Source organism: Salmo salar, chromosome ssa01 (genome assembly GCF_905237065.1).
Source record: "Salmo salar chromosome ssa01, Ssal_v3.1, whole genome shotgun sequence".
NCBI lineage: Eukaryota > Metazoa > Chordata > Actinopteri > Salmoniformes > Salmonidae > Salmo > Salmo salar.
Window position 1 is genome coordinate 41,141,908 of NC_059442.1, and position 25,020 is coordinate 41,166,927.

The 25,020-nt window shown below is 40.6% G+C and overlaps 1 protein-coding gene across 4 annotated transcripts in view; it reads right to left on the bottom strand.

The window, feature by feature from the left end:
• Window positions 1–12,910, bottom strand: part of dicer1 (dicer 1, ribonuclease type III) — a 48,539-nt gene extending 35,629 nt beyond the window's left edge. The window contains exons 1-7 of one of the 4 annotated variants that reach the window (XM_014195065.2): window positions 12,776–12,909; window positions 8,032–8,219; window positions 5,207–5,264; window positions 5,000–5,065; window positions 4,629–4,835; window positions 363–525; window positions 92–222 (exon numbers count right to left, since the gene is read on the bottom strand). In XM_014195065.2, the coding sequence (XP_014050540.1) occupies window positions 92–222; window positions 363–525; window positions 4,629–4,742 (408 nt within the window). In that variant the 5' untranslated portion in view covers window positions 4,743–4,835; window positions 5,000–5,065; window positions 5,207–5,264; window positions 8,032–8,219; window positions 12,776–12,909. Of the gene's footprint in view, window positions 1–91; window positions 223–362; window positions 526–4,628; window positions 4,836–4,957; window positions 5,066–5,206; window positions 5,265–8,031; window positions 8,220–12,775 lie in introns of all 4 variants that reach the window. The other 3 variants (XM_014195054.2, XM_014195073.2, XM_014195045.2) reach the window with 3 other exon arrangements.
• Between the last annotated feature and the right edge of the window lie 12,110 nt (window positions 12,911–25,020).

Consider the following 25,020-nt stretch of genomic DNA (forward strand, 5'->3'; position numbering starts at 1 on the left):
TAACAATTGGTACATTATTCTGGCAATTGTAATTATATGACAAAATTGGTAGCAATTGATATTTTCGAGATCTGTGTTCAATGAACCTCACCTGATTTTCAATCATTTCTTGGCTCCACTTTTCCCCGGACCATGAGGATATCTTCTCCGCGCTGGTGTATTCTCCAACCTGGAGATCAGAGTGGGTCCTAACACTAGCTGCTTGCTGAATCACAGACGATTCTTTATTTATCATTCAAGAAAAGAGGGGAAAAGAGGGGAAAACAGAGAAATCTCATGGTCTCAATCATACCTTTGGGAGAAGTGTGAAACATTTGGATGCACCGAATAATGGATTTGTTTGTGACTCCAAATGTAGCTACCTGTATTCACCAGGAAAACTGTCCTCTTCCCATGTTCCGCGAAGTCTCCCCGGATTTGGTGGGAAAGCTCTTTAGTTAAGAGTACTGCAATAAAGGTCTTCCCTGAGCCAGTATTTAAACAGACGATAGTATTGTGTTCAAGAGCTGCTTCAAGAAGTTCAACCTGGCAGGGAAGAGAAGGTTACAGTCATTAGTTTCAACTGTTGTGCAAGCACACTCAATAACTGGTTACAAAAAAAAATACAAAAAAATAAAGATAGATAACCACACACTGATTAATGTTCCCACAGTTTATTTAACAACATTTAGACCCGAAGGTCTTCCTGCTAAGTTACAATTGTTTCTGTTATTACGGTGCTATCACTCTGTTATTAGTGTGCCTGCACAGTAATGTCACTGGAGATGGACCAGACCTGACTGCGATGGCGACTATGTACTGTTGTAATACGGTGGACATTGTTAAACCGGAACCTAGTTGTTGTGCCATTTTGAGGTAACATTGGTAGCAGAGGATGGCTAATAACTACAATGTGCCACTGACAAGAAGAGGTCATATTATAGTTGGAAAAATGGACTTGGAATCTGGACACGGGTTACTAATCTAGACGAGAAAAAGCAAGCACTTGAAGTGGTATTATCGCTCGAGGGAAGAGCAAGAGATACAGCACTGGAAATATCCGTGGAGGATTTGAACAAGGATGACGGTATGAGAACTTTGATCAAAGTACTGGATTCTGTGTTTCTTAAAGAAGAGAAAGACTGTGCCTACGAGGCATATTCAAACCTTGACAGTGTCACCAGAGACATTCGGTTGCAATGACAGACTACATAATTGATTTAAACAGAGGTACAATAGGATGCGCAAGGACGAATTGGTTCTCCCAGATGCAGTGTTAGCTTTCAAGTTGCTAGATACTGCCTGTCTCAATGGTAGGGAGAAACAGTTGGCTTTGACTGCTTGTACTGAGCTGACTTTAGCGTCAATGAAGTCACAAATATTTTTGGTTAAAAAATACGTCTGTCGCGCCAATAACAGATGGAATGCAAGTGAGTGACGCAGCATATTACGCTGAGCAGCAGAGAAAAAGCGCCAACAAGTCACGTTCTCAAGACAACCAAACGAGGGCACCATTGCCCAGCACAAATCCACTGGACAGGTATGGAAGGAGATCGAAATGGGCTATTTGGCAAAGCACTTAGCATTGGATTAAAGACTGTCCTCATAAAAATGAACAGGTTAAACTAACAGAGGAAAATGTAAACACAGAGATGGAGCAGTGTAACATTACACTGTTTTCATACAAGTCTGCTTCTGAGATCTGTGTAGTTGAATCCTTAGGATCTGCTGTAATTGTTACGGCATGTACACGCACGGTGTGTGGTGAAAAATGGCTTGATAGCTATGCCAGCGAACTAAATATGATTGACACACCAAGCAACAGAACTTTCAAATTTGGAGATGGGCGAGTCGTCCATTCTACCGAGATGGTCAAGATGCCAGCAAAAATAGGTCAGACTAAGTGTCACATTGAAACAGAGATGGTCCCTACAGATATCCCCTTACTATTAAGCAAAGCTTCCCTCAAGAAGGCAGGGGCTGTACTAGACATGAAAAATGACAAGGCAGTGATGTTTAAACAACCAGTGACCCTTGAACTTACTACCTCAGGCCACTATTGTGTAAACATTTTAGACAACAACATCGCACAGAGTCCATGTAAAAATTTGATTCTGACGGACACAGAGCGCATAGAGATTCTGACAGTCAAGAGAATATGACCACAGAGGAAAAACACAAAGTATTGTTACAACTTCACAAACAGTTTGGACATGTTACAGTTGACAGACGTCAGAAATTACTCAGAAGTTCTGGGAATAATGATGATGAGAGCATGTCCTTTCTACCGCAGATAGTTAACAGCTGTGAGACATGCCAGAAATAGAGCAAACCTAAGCCCAGACTAGCTGTTGGTTTGCCACTGGCTTCCGAGTACAATGAAACAGTGGCTGTTGATCTACATGAGCTAGGACCAAGTATGTGGTACCTTCACATATCGACCACTTCACACGCTTCAGTGCTGGAAACATTGAAACCCAGTGAAATCGTCAAGCACTTCATTCATTCCTGGATAAGTGTGCATGGCCCGCCCAAGAAATTGTACAGTGACAATGGAGGAGAATTCAATAATAATGAAATAAGAGAAATGGCAGAGAAATTAAAATGGAAGTAAAGCCAACTGCTGCATACAGTCCATGAAGCAATGGACTTCTGGAGAGACATAATCAAACACTCACAGAGATCATGCTGAAATTGAAGCAAGACAATAGATGTGATTAAAAAACAGCCCTAGATTGGACTTTGATGGTAAAAAACTCAATGCACAATTTTCATGGCTACAGCCCATACCAACTAGTGTTGGTGCAGAACCCTAATCTTCCCTCTGTACTGGTTGACAAGCCACCAGCACTAGAAGGGACCAGTGTGAGGGCATGGGTGGGACAGCACCTTTCAGCACTACATGCAGCGAGAAAAGCGTTCACTGAAGCAGTGTTCAGAGAGAATTCGCAGGGTTCTGCGTAAACAGCTTCGACCCACAAATGACAAGTACGAGACTGGAAACAAAGTGTACTACAAACGAGTTGACTGTCATGAATGGAAAGGACCGGAAGTAGTCATTGGCCAAGATGGTGTAGTGATATTTGTGAGGCACTGAGGCACCATTGTCAGGGCACTGAAACTGACACAGAAAATGGAGCATAGACCTTCAACCATGACACAGGTAATACTGTTGAGGGTTCAAATGAGGAAAACGTTCAACAACAGCCACGTGTTAAGACAACTTGGTTGTTCCAATCTGAAAACTGGACATTTATATGGACAGAGAAAGTGGTATTAGACACACAGCAACAGTCAGTGGACGAGCTGGAAAAGCCAAAGGAAAACACCAGAACTGGTACAGCTTGCAGTACCAGCTACACTTCCTGGTACAACAGGGTCAGCTGACCTGTCACTTGTAGATCATCTCAGAATTGAACCAATAGAAAATCGAGAAAAACAGAATGACGTACTTGAAACAAAGGACATGTCATTTGACTCAGCTAAACTAGATGAGCTCAGTAATTGGAGGAAAAAATGAGTGTTTGAGGAAGTCAAAGACATTGACCAAAAATGTGTCTCAATAAGGTGGGTGTGTACCCTTTTGAGGAGCTGGCTGCTAAAGAACTCTCAAAAGACTCACAGACATGTACCTCAGAGTCACTCAGATCTGCCAGAAAAAAATGGAAACTTCATTCCATAGACATCAAATCTGCATTTTTGCAGGAAACAGAGCTGTCAAGGGACATTCACAACCGACTTCCGCCTGAAGATAAGAGCAAAGGAACACTGTGGAAACTAAAAAAGTCTGTGTATAGCCTGGCAGGTGCATCACTCTACTGGTACAACAAAGTCAAGGCGACAATGCTGAGTACAGGTAGAAAAATGTCACAAGTAAATCATGCAGTCTTCTATTGGCTTGATCAAGACCGCAATGTGACTGGAGTACTTACTTATGACGTCATCTGGGGTGGCTCACAGACTTTTGCTACAACTGTGATTCCCCACCTCAAAGCTGTTTTCCTGGTCGGCCACAAAGGATAAGCTTGCTGACTATCTGACTGAAAAGGGAGCATCCGGTCTTGTGCTCCTAAAGGCACTCAGTAATGGAAAGTGGCAGCTTGAGTAACACAAATAAAAACTTTGTCACACAACCCATTTGCGATGAGGAACTTAAATAATACTTGGGACATTTAATTATTTTGTTGATGTTTTATTTGTCTTTAAAGAAAAGTGGTAGATTGTTAAATTCATGTTTTAAGTATCCCTATATTTTTGTTATTACAGTGCTATCACTCTGTTATTAGTACACTTGCGCAGTAGTCTCACTGGAGATGGACCTGGCCTGAGTGTGATGGTGACTATGTACTGTGGTAATACGGTGAATGTTGTTAAACTGAAACCTAGTCGTTGTGTCACTTTGAGTTAGCACTTCTGTCAGGCCAGTCGAATTGTTGCACAAAAAACTGTGGGAGCATTCATTTGCGTGCGGGTATGCATCTTTATTCCATAGGTTAGGCTATAGTCATTATCAGATATTAGATCAATGGGGAAAGTGATACCAATGTCTACGTACAACGCACTGCAATCTTTTTCCTAGTGCATAGTCAAGTGTCAGTTTAAACACGTCAGTTGAGCTCCATTGTCAATTGGACTTCCTCCTTCCTTACCTGATATTTCCTAGGCGTGTAGATGTTGTCATGGATGGCCTCCTGTTGCCACGGGAGACCAAAGAAAGGCCCCATGGGATTGGAGGCGGGGGTGACCAGCTGGAGTCCTGACATGTTGCTTCAGGACTGGGGGATGCTGGGGGTACAGTCCTCCACTCGTCCACTTTATCTTTATCTCATTTCCTCATTCTCTTCCTCTAAAACTTACTGGTTCACAAAAAAACAGGCATCATGCAGGCTGGATGTTACTAATAATACAATCATTACTAATATTATTGACAAGATCAATAATAAACATGATATTATTATTCACACAAGTATATACTTACAGGTAGGGTCATAGACTCTGTGATGGACCAGGCAGCACTTACTCTGGGCTTCATGATCAACGCTCATCAATCAGCTCATCATACTCCCCCACATCTTAACTAGAGGAGCTGTACAGAGAAATACACAACCGCCCCGACATCAAATCCATGAATAGGCCTATTACACCGAAGCAAAAAAAACTGGTGTCCTAGATTCTGGCCAACCATGCTAGCTATAACACGTTAGGCTTATGGTAAAACCAATTTTACCTCTACACAGTTGAAAGGCTTTAATGACAGTGCTTGAGGAGCTGAAGATTCTTCCTTCCTAAACCGCAATCACAGACAGAGGGAAAAGAAATGAGAACACAGTCATCTTGCTTGGCGGGAATGAGAGAGGGCTGGTGTGGAGTGGAGAAGGGAGTGCACCTGGTTAGGGGGGGGGGGATCTAATTTCTGGATGACAACTGGCTTTTCACCACATTTTTGCCACCCTAAAATCAAGACCACACGCCTGCCCTGACCACTGCTGTAGAACACAGCTGCAACCAATCCCAGAAGTCATTTCAGCTTAGCCAGCACAAGCCCTCATTTTTATAGAGTGCTCACATTTGCTGCTGGTTAAAAGCTGTTGGCTCTCTTTCTCTCTGTCTACGTCCCAAATGACACACTATTCCCTATATAGTGCACTACTTTTGATCAAAGCCCCTATAGATGCGTTGGCTGACAACGTCACGAAAACAATGTGCACGCTTCCATGGGACAGAAGTCGGCCTGTTGTTGTGATTCTGGATGGCTAGCAAGAATGACAAGAAACTGCCATGTGGGGAATCGTAAGTGGCTCGTATCAGCTTGTTTCATCTTGTTATTGATACCATGTCTTGTTTTGAAGTGTTTTGACTGATTTCATGTCAATGCTAATATGGCTAAGATTCGCTAGATAACCAACAAACAGTAACGATCTATTTGAGAGACAGGTGGTCATTGTGCAAATGTATTTATGTGTTCAATAAACATTCGAGACAATAGATAGTTTACATGTTGTCAACCATCTCAGGCAACCTCATCTGTTTTGTCCTATGTTTGCGCGCGCGTTGTTTTTGTTGCTAAACAACCAACCCATATATGGGCCAAGGTCAAAAGTAATGCACCATATAAGGAACGTATGAGATGGGATGCCATCCGGGATGCAGACTCTGACTCCGTGAAGAGAAAGAGCACATACACGCATATATAATAAAACAAATCCAACAGATTATGTACATCTAGGCCGTGCCTCAAATGAAATGCATGCTGCTGACATGCCTCAACTTTCCCAGGTTCTCATTGCTCTTTCCAAGTCAAAGATATGTCTGGGGAAGAGTGCAATTTATGAACCAGACCACTCTGACGAAGTAGGAAGTAATGATATAGCAATCACTGAAAAAAATGCATTCGCTATACTGCAGTTCCTCACGACAAGCAGAATGCATTTCTACAGCCCAGAAAAGCTGTGCCCAAGGCCATGGTCAAAAGTAGTGCACTATATATAGTGAATAGGGTGCGATTTAGGACCCACAATCTGAGGAGTAGGGATGCAATCAATTAACAGGTTAAAATGGGGCTTCATTCATCTAATCTAGAACAAGCCCTTAGGGACCCTCTGCTTTCTTTCCACCTTGGCTGACTACTGTGACCCAGAAAGAAAGGGGGTGTGGGGGTTGGACAGTGTGTGTGTGTCTGTGCACTACACAGAAAATAGGGGGCCATTTGTGCACTACACAGAAAATAAGGGGCCATTTGGAACGGATCATTAAAAGTAGGCTACATCAATAATTTATTCCTGTTTACTCTGCTGCCACTCACATTTGGGGGAAGTGACAGAACAATTTTGTGTGAAGAAACATTTGCTAAACACATGTAGGCAAAATGGTTTCAACCCACTCCACTTCAAAACCCATGCACACGCTTGCACATACGATACACATTCAGAAAAATTGGCTAATAATGAAACTGAGCAGGGCTGGGTATATGGTGTGTGTGTGTAAAACAGATGGAATAAACTAGTCAAATTGAGATAGGCAAATTAATTTTACCACATAACCCAGTGTTTCCCCTATATTAACTTAGCAGAGGTGGGCTGCTGCTGCTGCTAAATTGTTGCCGCCACTCTAAAAATATTAGTAAAAAATATACAGTACCAGTCAAAAGTGTGGACACCTACTCATTCAAGGGTTTTTCTTTATTTTTACTATTTTCTACATTGTAGAATAGTGAAGACATTCTAACTATGAAATAACACATATGGAATCATGTAGTATCCAAAATAGTGCTTAACAAATCAAAATATATTATATATTTGAGATTCTTCAAAGTAGCCACCCTTTGCCTTGATGAGAGCTCTGTACACTCTTGGCATTTTCTCAACCAGCTTCATGAGGTAGTCAACTGGAATGCATTTCAATTAACAGGTGTGTTTTTCTTTCCTTCTTAATGTGTTTGAGCCAATCAGTTGTGGTGTGATAAGGTTGGTATACTGAAGATAGCCCTATTTGGTAAAAGACCAAGTCCATACTATGGCAAGAACAAGCTCAAACAAGTAAAGAGAAACAACAGTCCATCATTACATTAAGACAAGAGGGTCAATTAATCCGGAAAATATCAAGAACTTTCAAAGTTTCTTCAAGTGCAGTCGCAAAAACCATCAAGAGCTATGATTAAACTGACTCTCATGAGGACCGCCACAGGAAAGGAAGACCCAAAGTTACCTCTGCTGCTGCAGGATAAGTTTATTTGAGTTAACTGAACCTCAGATTGCAGCCCAAATACATGCTTCACACAGTTCAAGTAACAGACACATCTCAACATCAACTGTTCAGAGGAGACTGCGTGAATCAGGCCTTCATGGTCTAATTGCTGCAAAGAAACCACTGCTATAGAAGATGGCGCCGAAGAACATGGCTGACGTTTTACATTCTCCCAACTAATTGTTCTATTTTGTTAGTTTTCTTACATTTTGTGTAACTTGTTTTTTTACTTTTTTTGTACATAATGTTGCTGCTACCATCTCTTATAACCGAAAATAACTTCTGGGCATCAGAACAGCAATTACTCACCGTGAACTGGAAGAAACTTTTTCCTTTAACGAGTCCGACGAGAAGGATATACTGCTTTTACTGGAACAGGCCCAGATCCCCATAATTTGCTTGAAGAACAAGATGCAGGAAAAGGGCCCGCAGATCGGGCTGCCTTCTGAGAATCCGTAGGCGAGTAAGTGAACTCCCGCTACCATCCGTTCTTCTTGCTAACGTGCAATCATTGGAAAATAAAATTGATGACCTACGATTACTTAAAATAAAATTGATGTCCTACCAACGGGACATTAAAAACTGTAATATCTCGGTTTCACCGAGACGATACGGATAATATAGAGCTGGCAGGATTTTCAATGCACCGGCAGAACAGAGAAGCTTTGACTGGTAAGACGAGGGGTGGGGGTGTGTGTGTATTTGTCAATAACAGCTGGTGTGCGATGTCTAATATTAAATAAGTCTTGAGTTATTGCTCGCCTGAGGTGCTTTATAATATGAGTACTTTATGAGTACTTTATGATAAGCTGTAGACCACACTATCTACCAAGAGAGTTCTCATTTATATTATTCGTAGCCATCTATTTACCACCAAAGAACGAAGCTGGCACTAAGACCGCTCTCAACCGACACTATAAGGCCATAAGCAAAGAAGAAAATGCTCACCCAGAAGCCCCGCTCCTAGTAGCCATGGACTTTAATGCAGGCAAACTTAAATCAGTTTTACCAAATATTTACCAGCATGTCACATGTGCAACCAGAGGGGGAAAAAACAGAGACCACCTTTACTTCACACACAGACATGGATACAAAGCTCTCCCCCACCCTCCATTTGGCAAATCTGACCATAATTCTATCCTGATTCCTGCTTAAAAGCAAAAACTAAAGCAGGAAGCAGCATTGACTCTCTCAATACGGAAGTGGTCAGATGACACGGATGCTACACTACAGGACTGTTTTGCTAGCACAGACTGGTAAATGTTCCAGGATTCATCCAATGGCATTGAGGAGTACACCACCTCAGTCATCGGCTTCATCAGTAAGTGCATCGACGATGTCATCCCCAGTGACCGTACGTGCATATCCCAACCAGAAGCCATGGATTACAGGCAACATCAGCATGGAGCTAAAGCCTAGAGCTGCCACTTTCAAGGAGTGGGAGACTAATCCAGACGCTTATAAGAAATCCCGCTATCTCCTCAGACGAACCATCAAACAAGCAAAGCGTCAATACAAGATTAAGCTTGAATCTTACTACACCGGCTCTGACGCTCGTCGGATGTGGAAGGGCTTGAAAACTGTTACGGAATAAAAAGGGAAACCCAGACGTGAGCGGCCCAGTGACGCGAGCCTACCAGACGAGCTAAATGCCTTTTTTGCTTGCTTTGAGGAAAGCAACACTGAAGCATGCACGAGAGCACCAGCTGTTCTGGATGACTGTGTGATAACGCTCTCGGTAGCCGATGTGAACAAAACCTTTAAACAGGTCAACATTCACAAAGCCGCTGGGCCAGACGGATTACCTGGATGTGTACTCAAAGCATGCACGGACCAACTGTCAAGTGTCTTCACTGACATTTTCAACCTCTCCCTGACCGAGTCTGTAATACCTACATGTTTCAAGCAGACCACCATAGTCCCTGTGCCCAAGGAAGCAAAGGTAACCTGCCTAAATGATTACCGCCCCGTAGCACTCACGTCGGTAGCCATGATGTGCTTTGAAAGGCTGGTCATGGCTCAAATCAACAGCATCCTCCCGGACACCCTAGACCCACTCCAAGTCACATACCGCCCCAACAGATGACGCAATCTCAATCGCAATCCACACTGCCCTTTCCCACCTGGACAAAAGGAACACCTACGTGAGAATGCTATTCACTGATTACAGCTCAGCGTTCAACACCATAGTGCCCACAATGCTCATCACTAAGCTAAGGACTCTGGGACTAAACACATCCCTCTGCAACTGGATCCTGGACTTTCTGACAGGCCATCCCCCAAGGTCTACACCTGTTGTATTTTGTGCATGTGACAAATACAGTTTGATTTGATTAAAGGACACCAATAAGAAGAGGAGACTTGCTTGGGGCAAGAAACATATTTTTGGTTCCAACCGCTGTGTCTTTGTGAGACGCAGAGTAGGTGAACGGATGATCTCCGCTTTTGTGGTTCCCACCGTGAAGCATGGACGAGGAGGTGTGATGGTACTTTACTGGTGATTTGCAGTGGTTTGCGAAAGTATTCACCCCTTGGCATTTTTCCTATTTTGTTGCCTTACAACCTTGAATTAAAATCGATTTTTGGGGGGGATTTGTATAATTTGATTTACACAATATGCCTACCACTGTGAAGATACTAAATATTTTTTTTGTGTGAAACAAGAAATAAGACCAAAAAAAAAATCTTGAGCGTGCGTAACTATTCACCCCCTCAAAGTCAATACTTTGTCGAGCCACCTTCTGCAGCAATTACTGCTGCAAGTCTCTTGGGGTATGTCTCTATAAGCTTGGCACATCAAGCCACTGTTAACTAATCCAGCTGCTTCAAGTTGGATGGATTCTGCTGGTGTACAGCAATCTTTAAGTCATACCACAGATTCTCAATTGGATTGTGGTATTGGCTTCAATTAGACCATTCCAAGATATTTAAATGTTTCCCCTTAAACCATTCAAGTGTTGCTTTAGCAGTATGCTTAGGGTCATTGTCCTGCTGGAAGGTGAACCGCCGTCCCAGTCGCATATCTCTGGAAGACTGAAACAGGTTTCCCTCAAGAATTTCCTTGTATTTAGCGCCATCCATCATTCCTTCAATTCTGACCAGTTTCCCAGTCCTTGCTGATGAAAAACATCCCCACAGCATGATGCTGCCACCACCATGCTTCACTGTGGGGATGGGGTTCTCGGGGTGAGGGGAGGTGTTGGGTTTGCGCCAGACATAGCGTTTTCCTTGATGGCCAAAAAGCTCAATTTTAGTCTCATCTGACCAGAGTACCTTCTTCCATATGTTTGGGGAGTCTCCCACATGCCTTTTGGTGAACACCAAACGTGTTAGCTTATTTTTTTCTTTAAGCAATGGCTTTTTTCTGGCCACTGTTCCGTAAAGTCCCGCTCTGTGGAGTGTACGGATTAAAGTGGTCCTATAAACAGATACTCCAATCTCCGCTGTGGAGCTTTGCAGATCCTTCAGGGTTATCTTTGGTCTCTTTGTTGCCTCTCTGATTAATGCCTTCCTTGCCTGGCCCGTGAGTTTTGGAGGGCGGCCCTCTCTTGGCAGGTTTGTTGTGGTGCCATATATTTTGATTTGTTTAACACTTTTTTGGTTAATACATGATTCCATATGTGTTATTTCATAGGTTTGATGTCTTCACTATTATTCTACGATGTAGAAAATAGTACAAATAAAATAAAACCTATGAATGAATAGGTGTGTCCAAACTTTTGACTGGTACTGTATACTTTAGAGAAAATGGGGATGGTAAACCGTTTTCAGTGTAAACGTAAATGACTAAAACCAGATATAATGTAGAAAAGATAATGGACTTATGTTTTATTAAATCATCTTTGATCACTAACAATCACCAAAATCAAAACTAGATCATCAAGGAGAATCTAAAATTCCCCAAAATTTGAAGGCATGGGGCCCCAATTGATTTTGTTATGTTTGCGTCACTCACATAGCATATGGCATAAGCCATGGCAAAATGTGTAGAATTCCAGGAAACTAGCTTTAAAACTGTAAAATGTTGTCTCTGTCCCCACCAGGGGAAATACTGTAACATATCACAGATTATGAAATGTGGGTGTTATGCCACAACCCCAGTTAGCCATATTGTGGCAATCTGACTGGGGGACATTTGTATCAATGAATAGGCTATCATTACCAGTCCACATAAAAGTCCATATAAATGTATACATAGCACATCATTCATTGTGCATAAATATGGCTGAGAACTGAGAACATAATTTCTCACCACCAGCAACTTGCTAACGAATTTAATTTCAAAACATCAACCAACACATTCCAAAATACAACGAGAGATCAGGTCAGGGAAATAATAACTAGCTAGTTATACGTCTTTATATTTTAATAGTTTCTACGTTAGGCCCCAAGGAGACCTTGGCATTTTAGTGAAACGAGTTAGCTAGTTAACGTTAGCTGGCGAGCGAATGATAAAAACTGGCTGTTGCGTTAAGCTAGCTTTCTAAATGCTAACTAAGCACAGGTGGCTAGCTACATCAACATCAACCTGATGGCAAACAAACACGTCCACGAGGACAAGTTTATACATTTGAAAAATATCTAAATACATTAACAAATATTTAATGTGGTTATTCTTTGATGATTTGCACTCTAGTAAACTGAGTGATAAATGCAATGGCTTGCTATCCCACGCGTGCAGCTAGCGTAGCTACTGAACTTGACAGTGACAGCTTAGCAAAGTAGGTAGCGAACTAGCTGGCCGGTTGACTAATTATAATTAAATACACAGAGAGCATAGATGCATACATTTATTTTGTCTATGACAACTGATGGACATTGTAGTTTTGCATGCAACTATGTGTAAATTGTCTATTCGAATAATGAGTAATGTGCAACGAAAGTGAGCCTAGCTAACGTTAGCTTGTTAACATTATTGACTAACTTTGTATTTTAGCTAATATACTTATATTGTGGATGCGAAAAGGCATATTTCACACTGTCGACAAAGCCAGCGCATAGCCACGAGTAAGGAATAGCATGCATTCCTAGTGCTTCCGTTAAACGTCCTCACCTAATAAATATTTTTTATTGGGCCTTCTTGAATGAAAATTGTCCTGTTATTTCGTCTGATACACTCTCCTCCATTCCCTCCTGCTGCTGTCAGGAACTACCCCACCACGATACTTCCTTCCACCTGGGCCTTCGAAACGCAACATTTTGCGTAAAATACGTAAGATTGTTGTTTTTCATAGCATGGATGACATGCGTGAATGGTGGTCGAGAATACAAATCCCCTCAAAACCCAAGAGTTGCTACGCAAGTGAAACCATTTGCCCCCAGCATTGGCTCCTGAAAATAAATGTAATCTTGACTCAAACTATGAGCTTTTTAACTTTGCTTTGACTTGGTTGTGATTTTATTTTGGTTTATTTGTAAAGGGGGGTGTTTCCGCAACTTTGAAGCCTGATTGAATTTCAAACAAGGCAACAGTCAACATGTCGTCCCTCACGAATGATTCAGCACCCCCTTGGGACAATTCGTGTCAACATGTCAAACTCGGACAGGAGATCCAGACCAAGTTGTTTGACAAGATGAGATGTGTGTGACCATCAATACCTAAAGAGGAACTGACTTGTTCTAGCTTAAACAATTGAAATATTATATGCATCAACTATGAGTGTCACATAAATCCTAACCTATTTTTGCATGTTTTTTACACATACAGTATATAAACCCTTAATAATTATTTTTTTCAGTTTAGAACAAATTCTTATATACAATGACAGCCTACACCAGCCAAACCTGGGCCAATTGAGCACCACCCTATGGAACTCCCAATCACAGCCAGTTGTGATACAGCCTGGATTCAAACCAGGGTGTATATAGTGATACCTCTAACACTGAGATGCAGTGCCTTAGACCACTGCACCACTCAGGAGTCTGAGTTCATGAAGTAGAGACAAACTCATTCCACCAAATGGATGCATTTCATACCCATTACTTCAATACCGGTAACTATGTAGTCAAAAATTATATTATAATATAATTATTATTAAATAAAATATATTAAATGTATTGTATCTATGTCAACAACACATTTATGTATAAAATACTCTTCATACAGTGACTGGAGCATTGAAACGTAGGCAGGAGCTTGATTATTACATTTTTTTATTATTTATTTATACACTTGATTTTTATGTGATGTTCAGTAAGTATTCACCAGGTCATAATTTTTTCCACTTATGGAAACGCACAATAATTTAAGTGAAATTTAGTAACGGTTCTTACCTGATTAATTTGCCTGGGGTCTGGTCCCCAGGCAACTGAATCATATGCTAATTGTTATTTGGCCATTTACTGTTTCTGTACCTGTATTTGTGAACCTGGATGAAGGTGACTCTCTTGCTGATGCTGATGGCCCTGGGTGCCGTGGCGACAGCGTCCTCTCGGAACCAACCACTGAGCTCTGAGATGGATGGTGTCTGGGAGGGCAGGAAAACCCAACCCAGCAAACAATGTGCCCAGGTTAAACAGACCCTTACATGTCCTGATAATGATCAACTCAACATGTGAAAACAGTGAGCTGAGGATAGTAAGATTTAGGTGTTTCTCCTGATAAATATGTCTTAGGACTCAAAGATGTTTTGTTCCTATCTCAGATTTCTTTACTGCTTCTACAGTGCCTTTGTAAAGTATTCAGACCCCTTGACTTTTTCCACATTTTGTTACGTTACAACCTTATTCTAAAATGGATAAAATACAAATAATTCATCCGTAATCTGCACATTACCCCATAATGACAAAGCAAAAACAGGTTTTTGAAATGTTAGCAAATTTATTAAAACTAAAAAACAGAAAAACCTTATTTACATAAGTATTCAGACCCTTTGCTATGAGACTCGAAATTGAGCTCAGGTGCATCCTGTTTCCATTGATCATCCTTGATTGGAGTCCACCTGTGGTAAATTCAATTGACTGAACATGATTTGGAAAGGCACACACCTGTCTATATAAGGTCCCACAGATGAAAGGGAAAGGGGGTTACCTAATCAGTTGACAGTGAATGTCAGAGCAGAAATCAAGCCATGAGGTCAAAGGAATTGTCCGTAGAGCTCCGAGACCGGATTTTGTCGAGGCACAGATCTGAGGAAGGGTACCAAAAAATGTCTGCAGCATTGAAAGTACACAAGAACAAACCTGCTCCAGGGCGCTCAGGGCCTCAGACTGGGGTGTAGGTTCACCTTCCAACAGGACAACAACCCTAAGCACACAGCCAAGACAATGCAGGAGTGACTTCAGGAGAAGTCTCTGAATGTCCTTTAGTGGCCCAGCTAGAGCCCGGATTTGAACCCGATAACACATCTCTGGAGAGACCTAAAAATAGCTGTGCAGCAATGTACCCCATCGAACGTGGCATAGCTTGAGAGGATCTACGGAGAAGAATGGGAGAAACTCCCCAAATACAGGTGTGCCAAGCTTCTAGCGTCATACCCAAGAAGACTCGGCTGTAATCACTGCCAAAGGTGCTTCAACAAAGTAATGAGTAAAGGGCCTGAATACTTATGTAAATGTGAAAATGTCATTAAAAAAATAAAATAAGTTAAGAAAATAAAAAATAAGCTGTTTTTGCTTTGTCATTATGGGGTATTGTGTGTAGATTGATGTGGGAAAAAAGATGTTATACATTTTAGAATAAGGCTGTAACGTAACAAAATGTGGAAAACGGCAAGGGGTCTGAATACTTTCCAAAGGCTAGACATAAGGTAGCGTTATGGTGGGTTACTGTAAGTCTGCGTCCCAAATGCTAGAAATAAGGTAGCGTTATGGTGGGTTACTGTAAGTCTGCGTCCCAAATGGCATCTATTCCCTACCCAGCTAACAACAAAGATTCCCACAACTTTAGAGAATGTTCCCTTAATGGTCATTAACTAATGTTTTCGTAGGAATGTTCCTGTGATGTGCAAGGAATGTTTCCAAGAGGCCATTCCCTTATTGTCAACTAGAACTTAACCAGAACGTGGTTACCATATTCTCAAAATATAAGATATTAATGTTCTAGGCACAGTTCATGGGAACGTTGCAAGAACATTTGTGTCTAAAGAAAAATTTGTTACACATCATGTTACCGAGCCAATCAAGGTCCTGATTGGTGAACCTCTGCTCTATTCATAGCTCTTTGTCTGTTGGCAAGGTTAGGGATACTCACACAATGCTTTGGGCATATGGTGTTTTTAATACACTTGACAGATGATTACCTTGTGCATTTATACAGTAACTAGTATTCAACATGTGGATTTCACCATGGATTTCAGCTCACAACCTCTGTTCACAGTACTCCGATCTTCCTGCTATGCCACCATGTCCGTCTCTGGTATCAGTTAATCTGACTATTCTCTCATCATTGATTTTTTTAATACTTATTTCAGCAATTGAATGGATTTCTGTATAGTTGACTAATGTTGGTGGGGCATATTAACCTGTTTTAATGATACTCCTAAATCACTATGATCAATAAAATATTTTATTGAGTTTACTTTTAACAGAGCTGAGATTTACTTCAAAGTGCATTCAATTTATTGCTTACACCTATCAAATTGTTTCAGATCTACACAAGTGCATAGGGAGGAGGGTTTAGGGTTTCTTCTGGACAGGGCCTAACTATACTGGCCCAATAAGCATGCCCTAGAGCAAGGGGGGGTCAAAGTACGGCCCGCGAGACATTTACAAAGTTTTTATTTGTATTTTTTATACCTTTTTTCTGGTTATAGTCTTGTCCCATCGCTGCAACTCCCATATGGACTCGGGAGAGGCGAAGGTCGAGAGCCGTGCGTCCTCCAAAACACAACCCAGCCAAGTCGCACTGCTTCTTGACACAATGCCCGCTTAACCCGGAAGCCAACCGTACCAATGTGTCAGAAGAAACGTCGTACACCTGGGGACCGTGTCAGCGTGCACACACTTGGCCCGCCACAGGAGTGATGGCACAAGGAAATCTCAGCTTTCCAAACCCTCTCCTAACCCATATGATGCTGGGCCAATTGTGCACCACATCATGGGTCTCCCAGTCACTGCCAGTTGTGACCGAACCCAGGTCTTTAGTGATGCCTTGAGCACTGCGATGCAGTGCCTTAGACCACTCCACCACTCGGGAGGCCCCTGTAAATTGATTTTAACCAGCAATTGGTCCCCCCAAAAATGCAGCCCTCTGTTGAATTTCAAAATCCCCGATGTGGCCCTCAAGCCAAAAAGTTTGCCCACCCCTAGCCTAGAGATATCCCTTACTGGGACAATGATTAGGGCGTTCGTCATTGCTGCTGGTGGCCTCGGTTTGAGACTCGCTAGGGGAGTCGGGCCTACTCTCACATTCTTAGCAATATATGTTAATGTCATTATTGACGTTTTGAATGCATTTATCAGACATTTCAATAGTTTATATGGAAATGTCGTTATAACACTTGGAACTATTATATATACATCTTTGTTTATTATCATAATGTGTATAGATTTCTCTTTTTTAACACATTTCTGTAAGGCTAACAGCTTTGTGACTTTGTGCATGACCTCCAGATGTTTTTTCAGGTTTGATGTGGAGTTTCTGGATGAAGAAATCAATGCTGCATTTGCAGAGTTCGCATTTGACTAAAATGTTGTTCTCTTTGTCCTCGATTAACTTGAAATAATAGGAGCATTTCCTCAAAGAAAGGGTTAAAGGACATGAACAGTCAAAATCATGTTTTTATGAAATTGGATGATATTTGAAGGAAACCAGATCAAAGTATGATGACTGTCGTGTCTCTGACTGATTAAATTATATGACATGCTATTTTATCAAATCGATTACCTACCTTAATTGATTATGTGATTGAATTAAACCATGCAACAATTAAACCAATAATATCCTGGGGCACCACGGAAGCATTCATTTATACAGAGCGGTTATCTCCCGAATCCACTCTCTTAAAGATCTGAAGATCTTTTATATCAATAACAGTAAATTATTAATCGTCACCTCGATTGGTCTCATTCTGACTGTCGTAAGTACTTGGTTATCTGCAAGAACCCTAGCTAATAAGTTGAATCAGCAATAGACAAATTGGCTTAATTATTTATTTACTAAAAATCTAAATAATCACACAGAATTACATATATATACACAGGATAGAGCACACATCGATTACTAATCATGTCATGAAAAGCCCCAAGTGGGCTAACCCGATATGACGGCTGGTTACACAAAGGAAGGGGGTTGGGTTTGAATGGAAGAGCGGGAAGACTGAGGGACAAAGGGATGGTCTCCATCGGACCTTGAGAAGCTATGCTACCGTAAATACAGAACCCCCCATTCGGAAAAGGACAATGCAAGAAAAATATATTTACTCTGAGCTGTGCTTTGATGGATTGGTCAAAGATGAGAGACTGGTTTACCCAGCAGAGATCGCCATTGCCCTTTGAAGAATCTTTCTGGTCATAGTGTTGTAGAGCGGACACGTTAAAGTACACTGTCGTTCTTCGGAGATTGTCTGTCCTTTCCTAGGCCACGTACGTTTACAGCTGCAGCTGATAACTCGACGTCTAGGATGTACCACTTCTTTAGTGAATAATCGTTCAAAGTTCATACCAAGTTGCCATAATCAGCTTGTGCTGTATTCTGTCTGGTCTAGTCAAAATTCACCATTCCAACAGCAGTCCTAACATTTCTGGAACTAATTGTTAATTTCGTTAGGTTGTAGTTGAAGTTGGCCCTTTTAAAAGTATGGACACCAGTCCTCACGTCGTCGGGAACTGAGGTTGACTTCCGTCAATGGGCTTTTGTAATTGGGGGAGAGAAAGGCGTGTTTCATAGTAATCAACCAATGTCTGTTCACTTGGGCATGGCCACTGAGTGAGCGTAAGTGTACTTATGAAAACATTTCTCTCATTTAGAAGCTAAAATCTAATTTCATCTTCTCACAAATAGTTGAATATTTAAACATTTAAATTGCACAACAATTCCATATGAATCTGATAACTAGAATGTGTGGACTTTCCAAGATACAATTTATGTCGTCCTATCATCAGATATAATGTCCCAGACAACAACTGATCTGACATCATATTCTTTAAGTACCAACGGACACTTTCAACTGGTTGAGAAAGGGAAATATTGTTCCATTCTCCAACCTTTTGAAGTTACCATACTTTCTCTGTGGTAACACAGGGCTTTCCAAGAGTCCATTTTGTAGAGTGGAGAGAAAAGGGGGAAAGGTATTTATGGGGGGTCATAAACCTCACCCAACAGGGCAACGTCATGACATGACCAAAGTATGAAAAATTACTGTTGCTTCTACATTGATAAATCTGATCATAAAGTTACTGGTCCTGCCCTATGTCAGACACTTGGATTCATTATTAAAGGGACAAGGTGACGTCACATTAACTCTCATTTTAATACACCAATGGTAACATGATATTCTCTTACATAATTTAAATAGGTCCCGCCTTGTAACCAACCAGAGTATGTGAGTAGAGCGGAGCTGGAGGAGATCGTGCCCAATTTGACTGGAGTGCTGAGCAAGTTTCCCAAAGGCTGGAGCTTCGACCTTCTCCAGTACCGCTCACTTCACGAACTCAGGGCATGCCCGGCCCAGCATGCGTTTGTAGGCTACTTGTGTGCTGCTATAGCTCCATGCTTTAGCTACTGTCATGGACTTGGCTAAATATTTTCATAATATTTACAAAGACGGGGAGGACCAAGAGTAAGAGAGGGAGTGCGGTGAGGTAGTTTCTACAACTAAAGGATCATTGTGGAATCTGTAAAGACACATGATGGTGTACTTACTACATGCACATTCTAACAGAAAGGAATGTGGTGGGTGGCTAGCTAAGTGTGTCATGGTCACAAAGTATTTCTAAACTAAAAATCAGATCTCTTAAATGTTATATAATCTATACAATAGGCTATGATTGATTTTAGCACAATAGGCCTGACGGAAAGCTCTTTCAAGGAGCTCTGCTGCTGGCCTGCTTTCCTGGCACCATCTCATGAGCCAGACTCTAGCCAAACCGGTGTTTCTAAAAATGAATTCAAAAGCACTGCAGACTGAGCCTAATAAGGAATTTTTCAGTCACAGCCTATATGCGCTATTTATTGACTATAAAGATTTGATAGAACGAAATGTTGTTTAAATGCTGAGCGCAAAATGTCACTGCCAGCCTAGTGCATCACACTCGCAAATGCTTCACAGTGTATTTCTTTGTAGGCTATAGCCTTGAAATAATTTTAATAATAGGCTAATAATCTGGCCTAAATAATGAATTTCCGTTCCTTCTTATGCAACCTGTGTCATGGAAATTCAGTACTGAGAGACTTGGTTATTTTTTCAATCATCTTTATTTAAAATCAATTAACTAAAATTGATGAATTATTGCAATTAAGCCCAAAAGTCTTGACAGGATGATGTTTTACCCCTAACCCGGCTTAGTTTCCCAGATGCCAGGAAGATGAGACAATGAGGCATTGCTCTAAACTCTTCCAGGCTATCTCTATCTCGAGTCACACACACCACATCTTGTCTATGAAATGCCTGCTTTTATGTTTTAGCACCAAGGAATTGTCAACTCTAGCTATCTCTAGCAGACTAACTGCAGGAAGCTTGAGTGGAAACCATCTCTTTACAGAATTAAACAGAACAAAAATGTCCTATTTGATAAGTATTAATTGCTAACCATTAATATCAAACAAACCAGGTAAATATGTAATTTATCACATTCCCCCATTTTGAGAATTCTCTCAAATTAAAAGTAAAATCACATGCTTTAGAAAGATATTTCACAGATGAGAAAAGTTTTTGATGCCTCATTTGGCTAACTTAAGCATAAAAACTTCCTTACGCTAGTATATTACCATTGTAAATGATCATCCGTTGTTTCACTGAGTTTCTACCTTAATATAAAATATCCTTCATTGGGAACGATATAAACATAAAAATATTGTTTAAGAAATCCTCAGCCATCTAAGCCAGAGTACTTTTTCCATCAGTACAAAACAATTCATCATGTCGATACTGAGCATACCCCCATTAGTCAGCATTGTAGAAATAACAATTTCCATCCCAATAGAACCATCTGTAGAAACTAAAATTAGCATATCTTGTTGGACAAATCCAGGTAGTGACTCCCTGTTTAAGTCACATTTCTTCCATTTAGTGCCTAATGAACATGACCCAGGACAAGCATTATGATCCCACTATGTATAAGGTATCGCCTATGGACTATATGTTCTATTTGCATAAACCTGCTATAGTTCCTGAGTATTATCATAAAAAATTACAATTTGGCAATGGATATAAATCAAATAGATTAGGATCAGTTTCACTCTCAGGATCAGAGTTCACCTCTCCATTCACCAAGGCATGCTGAGAATAGTCTCAACGTAGTACACAACTTCTTTACCCATGTCATCATTAGCATAACAACAATCAAAACAATCAATCCATAATACATTAATTGCTCCACTCATAGTTTTTAACATACTAAACCTTACTGAAATCAATCAGTCAGTTTTAAAAATCATTCAGTTTCCAAATCATAGCTCAAAACCTAATTAATCATCCAACCAACATTTTTAATGACATTGCTCAGTGATTCACATTGGTTCTATCACTCAAAATTAAAATCCTCAACTTAACCCACATCAGCACTGGCAGAATGTACATTTATATTAACATACAATATATTCACCTTATAATTAACCCAATTAACTCTCTCATCAGGGTAATAATTACAGATCACTAACTCAATGCATTCTTAGCCTAAATTACTATACATTTAGCAGTGTGTAATCCTCCTCGATCAACCTGATACCCCAAATAACAATTTCAGACAAGTCTAAATCAACTACAGGCACAGTTGACCAACCCCCTCCCTTTCCCAGCACTCAATCTTCTGGTATTTCTTTCATTTTTCTTCTTCAGATAGCTTCACAGTTCAAAGTGGATGGACCATGATAATGTCCCAATTTCAATGTCTCACCTGAACCCCACCACAACTCCTACTATGTCTTGTCCATTTGCCAACCAGTATCCATGCTCACTCCACGTGGACTTCTGAGAGAAAAGACAGTCGATAACTTCAACTGGATGCTGTACACCGGTAGCTGGCTCGGACTCAGGTCTCTCGACAGAAGTGGTGCAGGACAGGGCCGTATTGAACACCATTTCTTTATTACTTCGGACCAATATTCTTAATAAACATTTCTAAAATAAATGTAAAAAAGAATAACAACACATTCTGTTGAAACACTTTTTCAAATTAGCTTATACTCCCTTATCACACTGTCAACCTCATCGCAGAATCATAGGATCAGGAAGTTATCCCGATCATCCAGCAGACCCAATCTGGTGAGATTTATCGAAAAAAAAACAGAACAAACAATGCAACAATACACTCCTTCATACATCATTGAATACATTTCTATATATCACTCAAAGTTTATAAACTTAATTCCAAAAACCTCAAAAGACTGTAATTCCCCCATTTTGACACATAATTCACATAATGACTAATGTATAAAAACAACACTACTGGTTAAAAAATAAAACAAATCAAATTAAAATCCTCACTACCCATAATAACTCAATAAAGATTTTTTTTTTACCCATGACTTGATTCTGTAAGGACCAACGCCGGAGATGAGAAGCAGGTACGGGGAGTCAACATTTAATCAGGAAACAGACAAAGACCAAGACAAGAACAGCGTCGGCACATGGATACAAAATGACAATTAATGCTGCAGCAGGGAATAGAGCGGGGAACAGACATATATAGGGGAGGTAATGACAGAGATGATTGAGTCCAGGTGAGTCCAATAATTGCTGATGCGCGTGATGGGGAAAGGCAGTTGTGCGTACTGTTGGTGGCAGGAGTGCGTAATGCTGGGGAGCCTGGCGCGCGAAGGAGAGCGGGAGCAGGCGTGACAGATTCAAGAAACAGAAAAATAGACTAGAGACAGGACTATCCTTCTCGTGGTCCGAATCACACATATAACTATTAGAACCTTCTTCGTAATTATCATCATTACAAATGACCTTAAATTCATCATCCAATGTCTCTCGGCTTTCCAGTGAGGGCGATCAAACCATACTAGTCAGGACAGAGGTCAGAAGTCATTCAAACCCTTCAAATAAGTGTTACTTTCTCTATTTGACCAATTATCTAAAAACAGTCAAAGTTTCTTCAATACATTTTTTATCAAAATAATTCACTTGTTCAATTAAAATTCAGAAATGAAAAACTTCTGAAAATTCCATGTGTGTGTGCCCCATTAAGATACCTCGGCACTAACCCATATTCACAACCAGTAAGTTTTGTGTGCGTGCTGGTGTGTGTGTGTGTGGTAAACCATATGGCAAAAACAAACAAAAATGGCCAGGCCTTATTTAATTTGGTAACTCCTCTTTACCACCGAATCCGGATACCTTTATACCTATAGAACTGCTAAATTTCACTAACCCCTCTCCCAAGACCATAGCCTTAGGAAACATTTCAAAGAGAGAGGAAATGACCACCCCCATTCTCCTGGAAGAGAAAGTGTTCATTTCTTTAGCACTCACTATACTAATATCATAATCAGCAACCCAAAGGTTTTAACTACAAACAAAACATGATAATTGTACTCTCTCAAATCATTAATCATTTGTTTTAATGTACCCCAACGTTTATGTGCGATTAATTTAGCATGCGTTACCTTTAGACATGGCAACATGTATCTCGCCACCGAGTCTAACAATTCACTTCCATATCATATTATATGACTCCTTACAGTTCTCTGCTGCCTATGACTGGAACGAACTGCAAAAATCACTAAAGCTGGAGACTCTTATCTCCCTCACTAGCTTTAAGCACCAGCTGTCAGAGCAGCTCACAGATCACTGCACCTGTACATAGCCCATCTGTAAATAGCCCATCCAACTAACTCATCCCCATACTGTATTTATTTATTTATTTATTTATTTATTTATCTTGCTCCTTTGCACCCCAGTATCTCTACTTGCACGTTCATCTTCTGCACATTGTACCATTCCAGTGTTTAATTGCTATATTGTAATTACTTCGCCACCATGGCCTATTTATTGCCCTACCTCCCTTATCCTACCTCATTTGCACATGCTGTATATAGACTTTTTCTACTGTATTATTGATTGTATGTTTGTTTATTCCATGTGTAACTCTGTGTTGTTGTATGTGTCGAACTGCTTTGCTTTATCTTGGCCAGGTCGCTGTTGCAAATGAGAACTTGTTCTCAACTAGCCTACCTGGTCTCTCTTTTCCATAACCATGTACAATTATCCTGGTATCGTTACTGGACCAATGTCCAACGACATATGTAATAGCTGTTTCACCTTAGATTGTTCCTGTTAACCTTTTATTTAACTAGACAAGTCAGTTAAGAAAAATTCTTATTAACAATGACGGCCTACCCCAGCCAAACCCAGATGATGCTGGGCCACTTGCGTGCCGCCCTATGGTACTCTCATTCACGGCCGGATGTGATTCAGCCTTAATATTCAATACTCATTTCAATCTACTTGAATTACTGGACACTGTTCCACGTAATGGTAACAGATTATAGTTTTAGAACACAATAACTTCCTGCTCAAATTCACTGGTGTTACCTAACTATAAAACCAAGCAACAATAATCAGAAACTGTCAAGAATGTTTCTCATACCTCTACTTCAAATGTCCCACTGCCTGCTTGCTTTCTACCACATCTAATCTTTTTTACAATCTCAAGGCTCAATCCCTCTACTCATCATTTAATCTTGTACCTTGTATTTCTAAAATATCGCATCATTAGAGTGCTATCAAAAAAACTCACCAATAACATATTACCATTTATATACTGTCAACACTCATTAAGTTTACATCAATCCTCCTTATCAATGTCTTCGTCACTGTCACCCATCGTAAGGTTTAGAAAATAAAAGAAACCAAACCCTGATTATTCTCTCCTAACTAGAAGACAAAAGCCAAATCTATAAAATACACTGCTCAAAAAAATAAAGGGAACACTAAAATAACACATCCTAGATCTGAATGAATGAAATAATCTTATTAAATACTTTTTTATTTACATAGTTGAATGTGCTGACAACAAAATCACACAAAAATAATCAATGGAAATCCAATTTATCAACCCATGGAGGTCTGGATTTGGAGTCACACTCAAAATTAAAGTGGAAAACCACACTACAGGCTGATCCAACTTTGATGTAATGTCCTTAAAACAAGTCAAAATGAGGCTCAGTAGTGTGTGTGGCCTCCACGTGCCTGT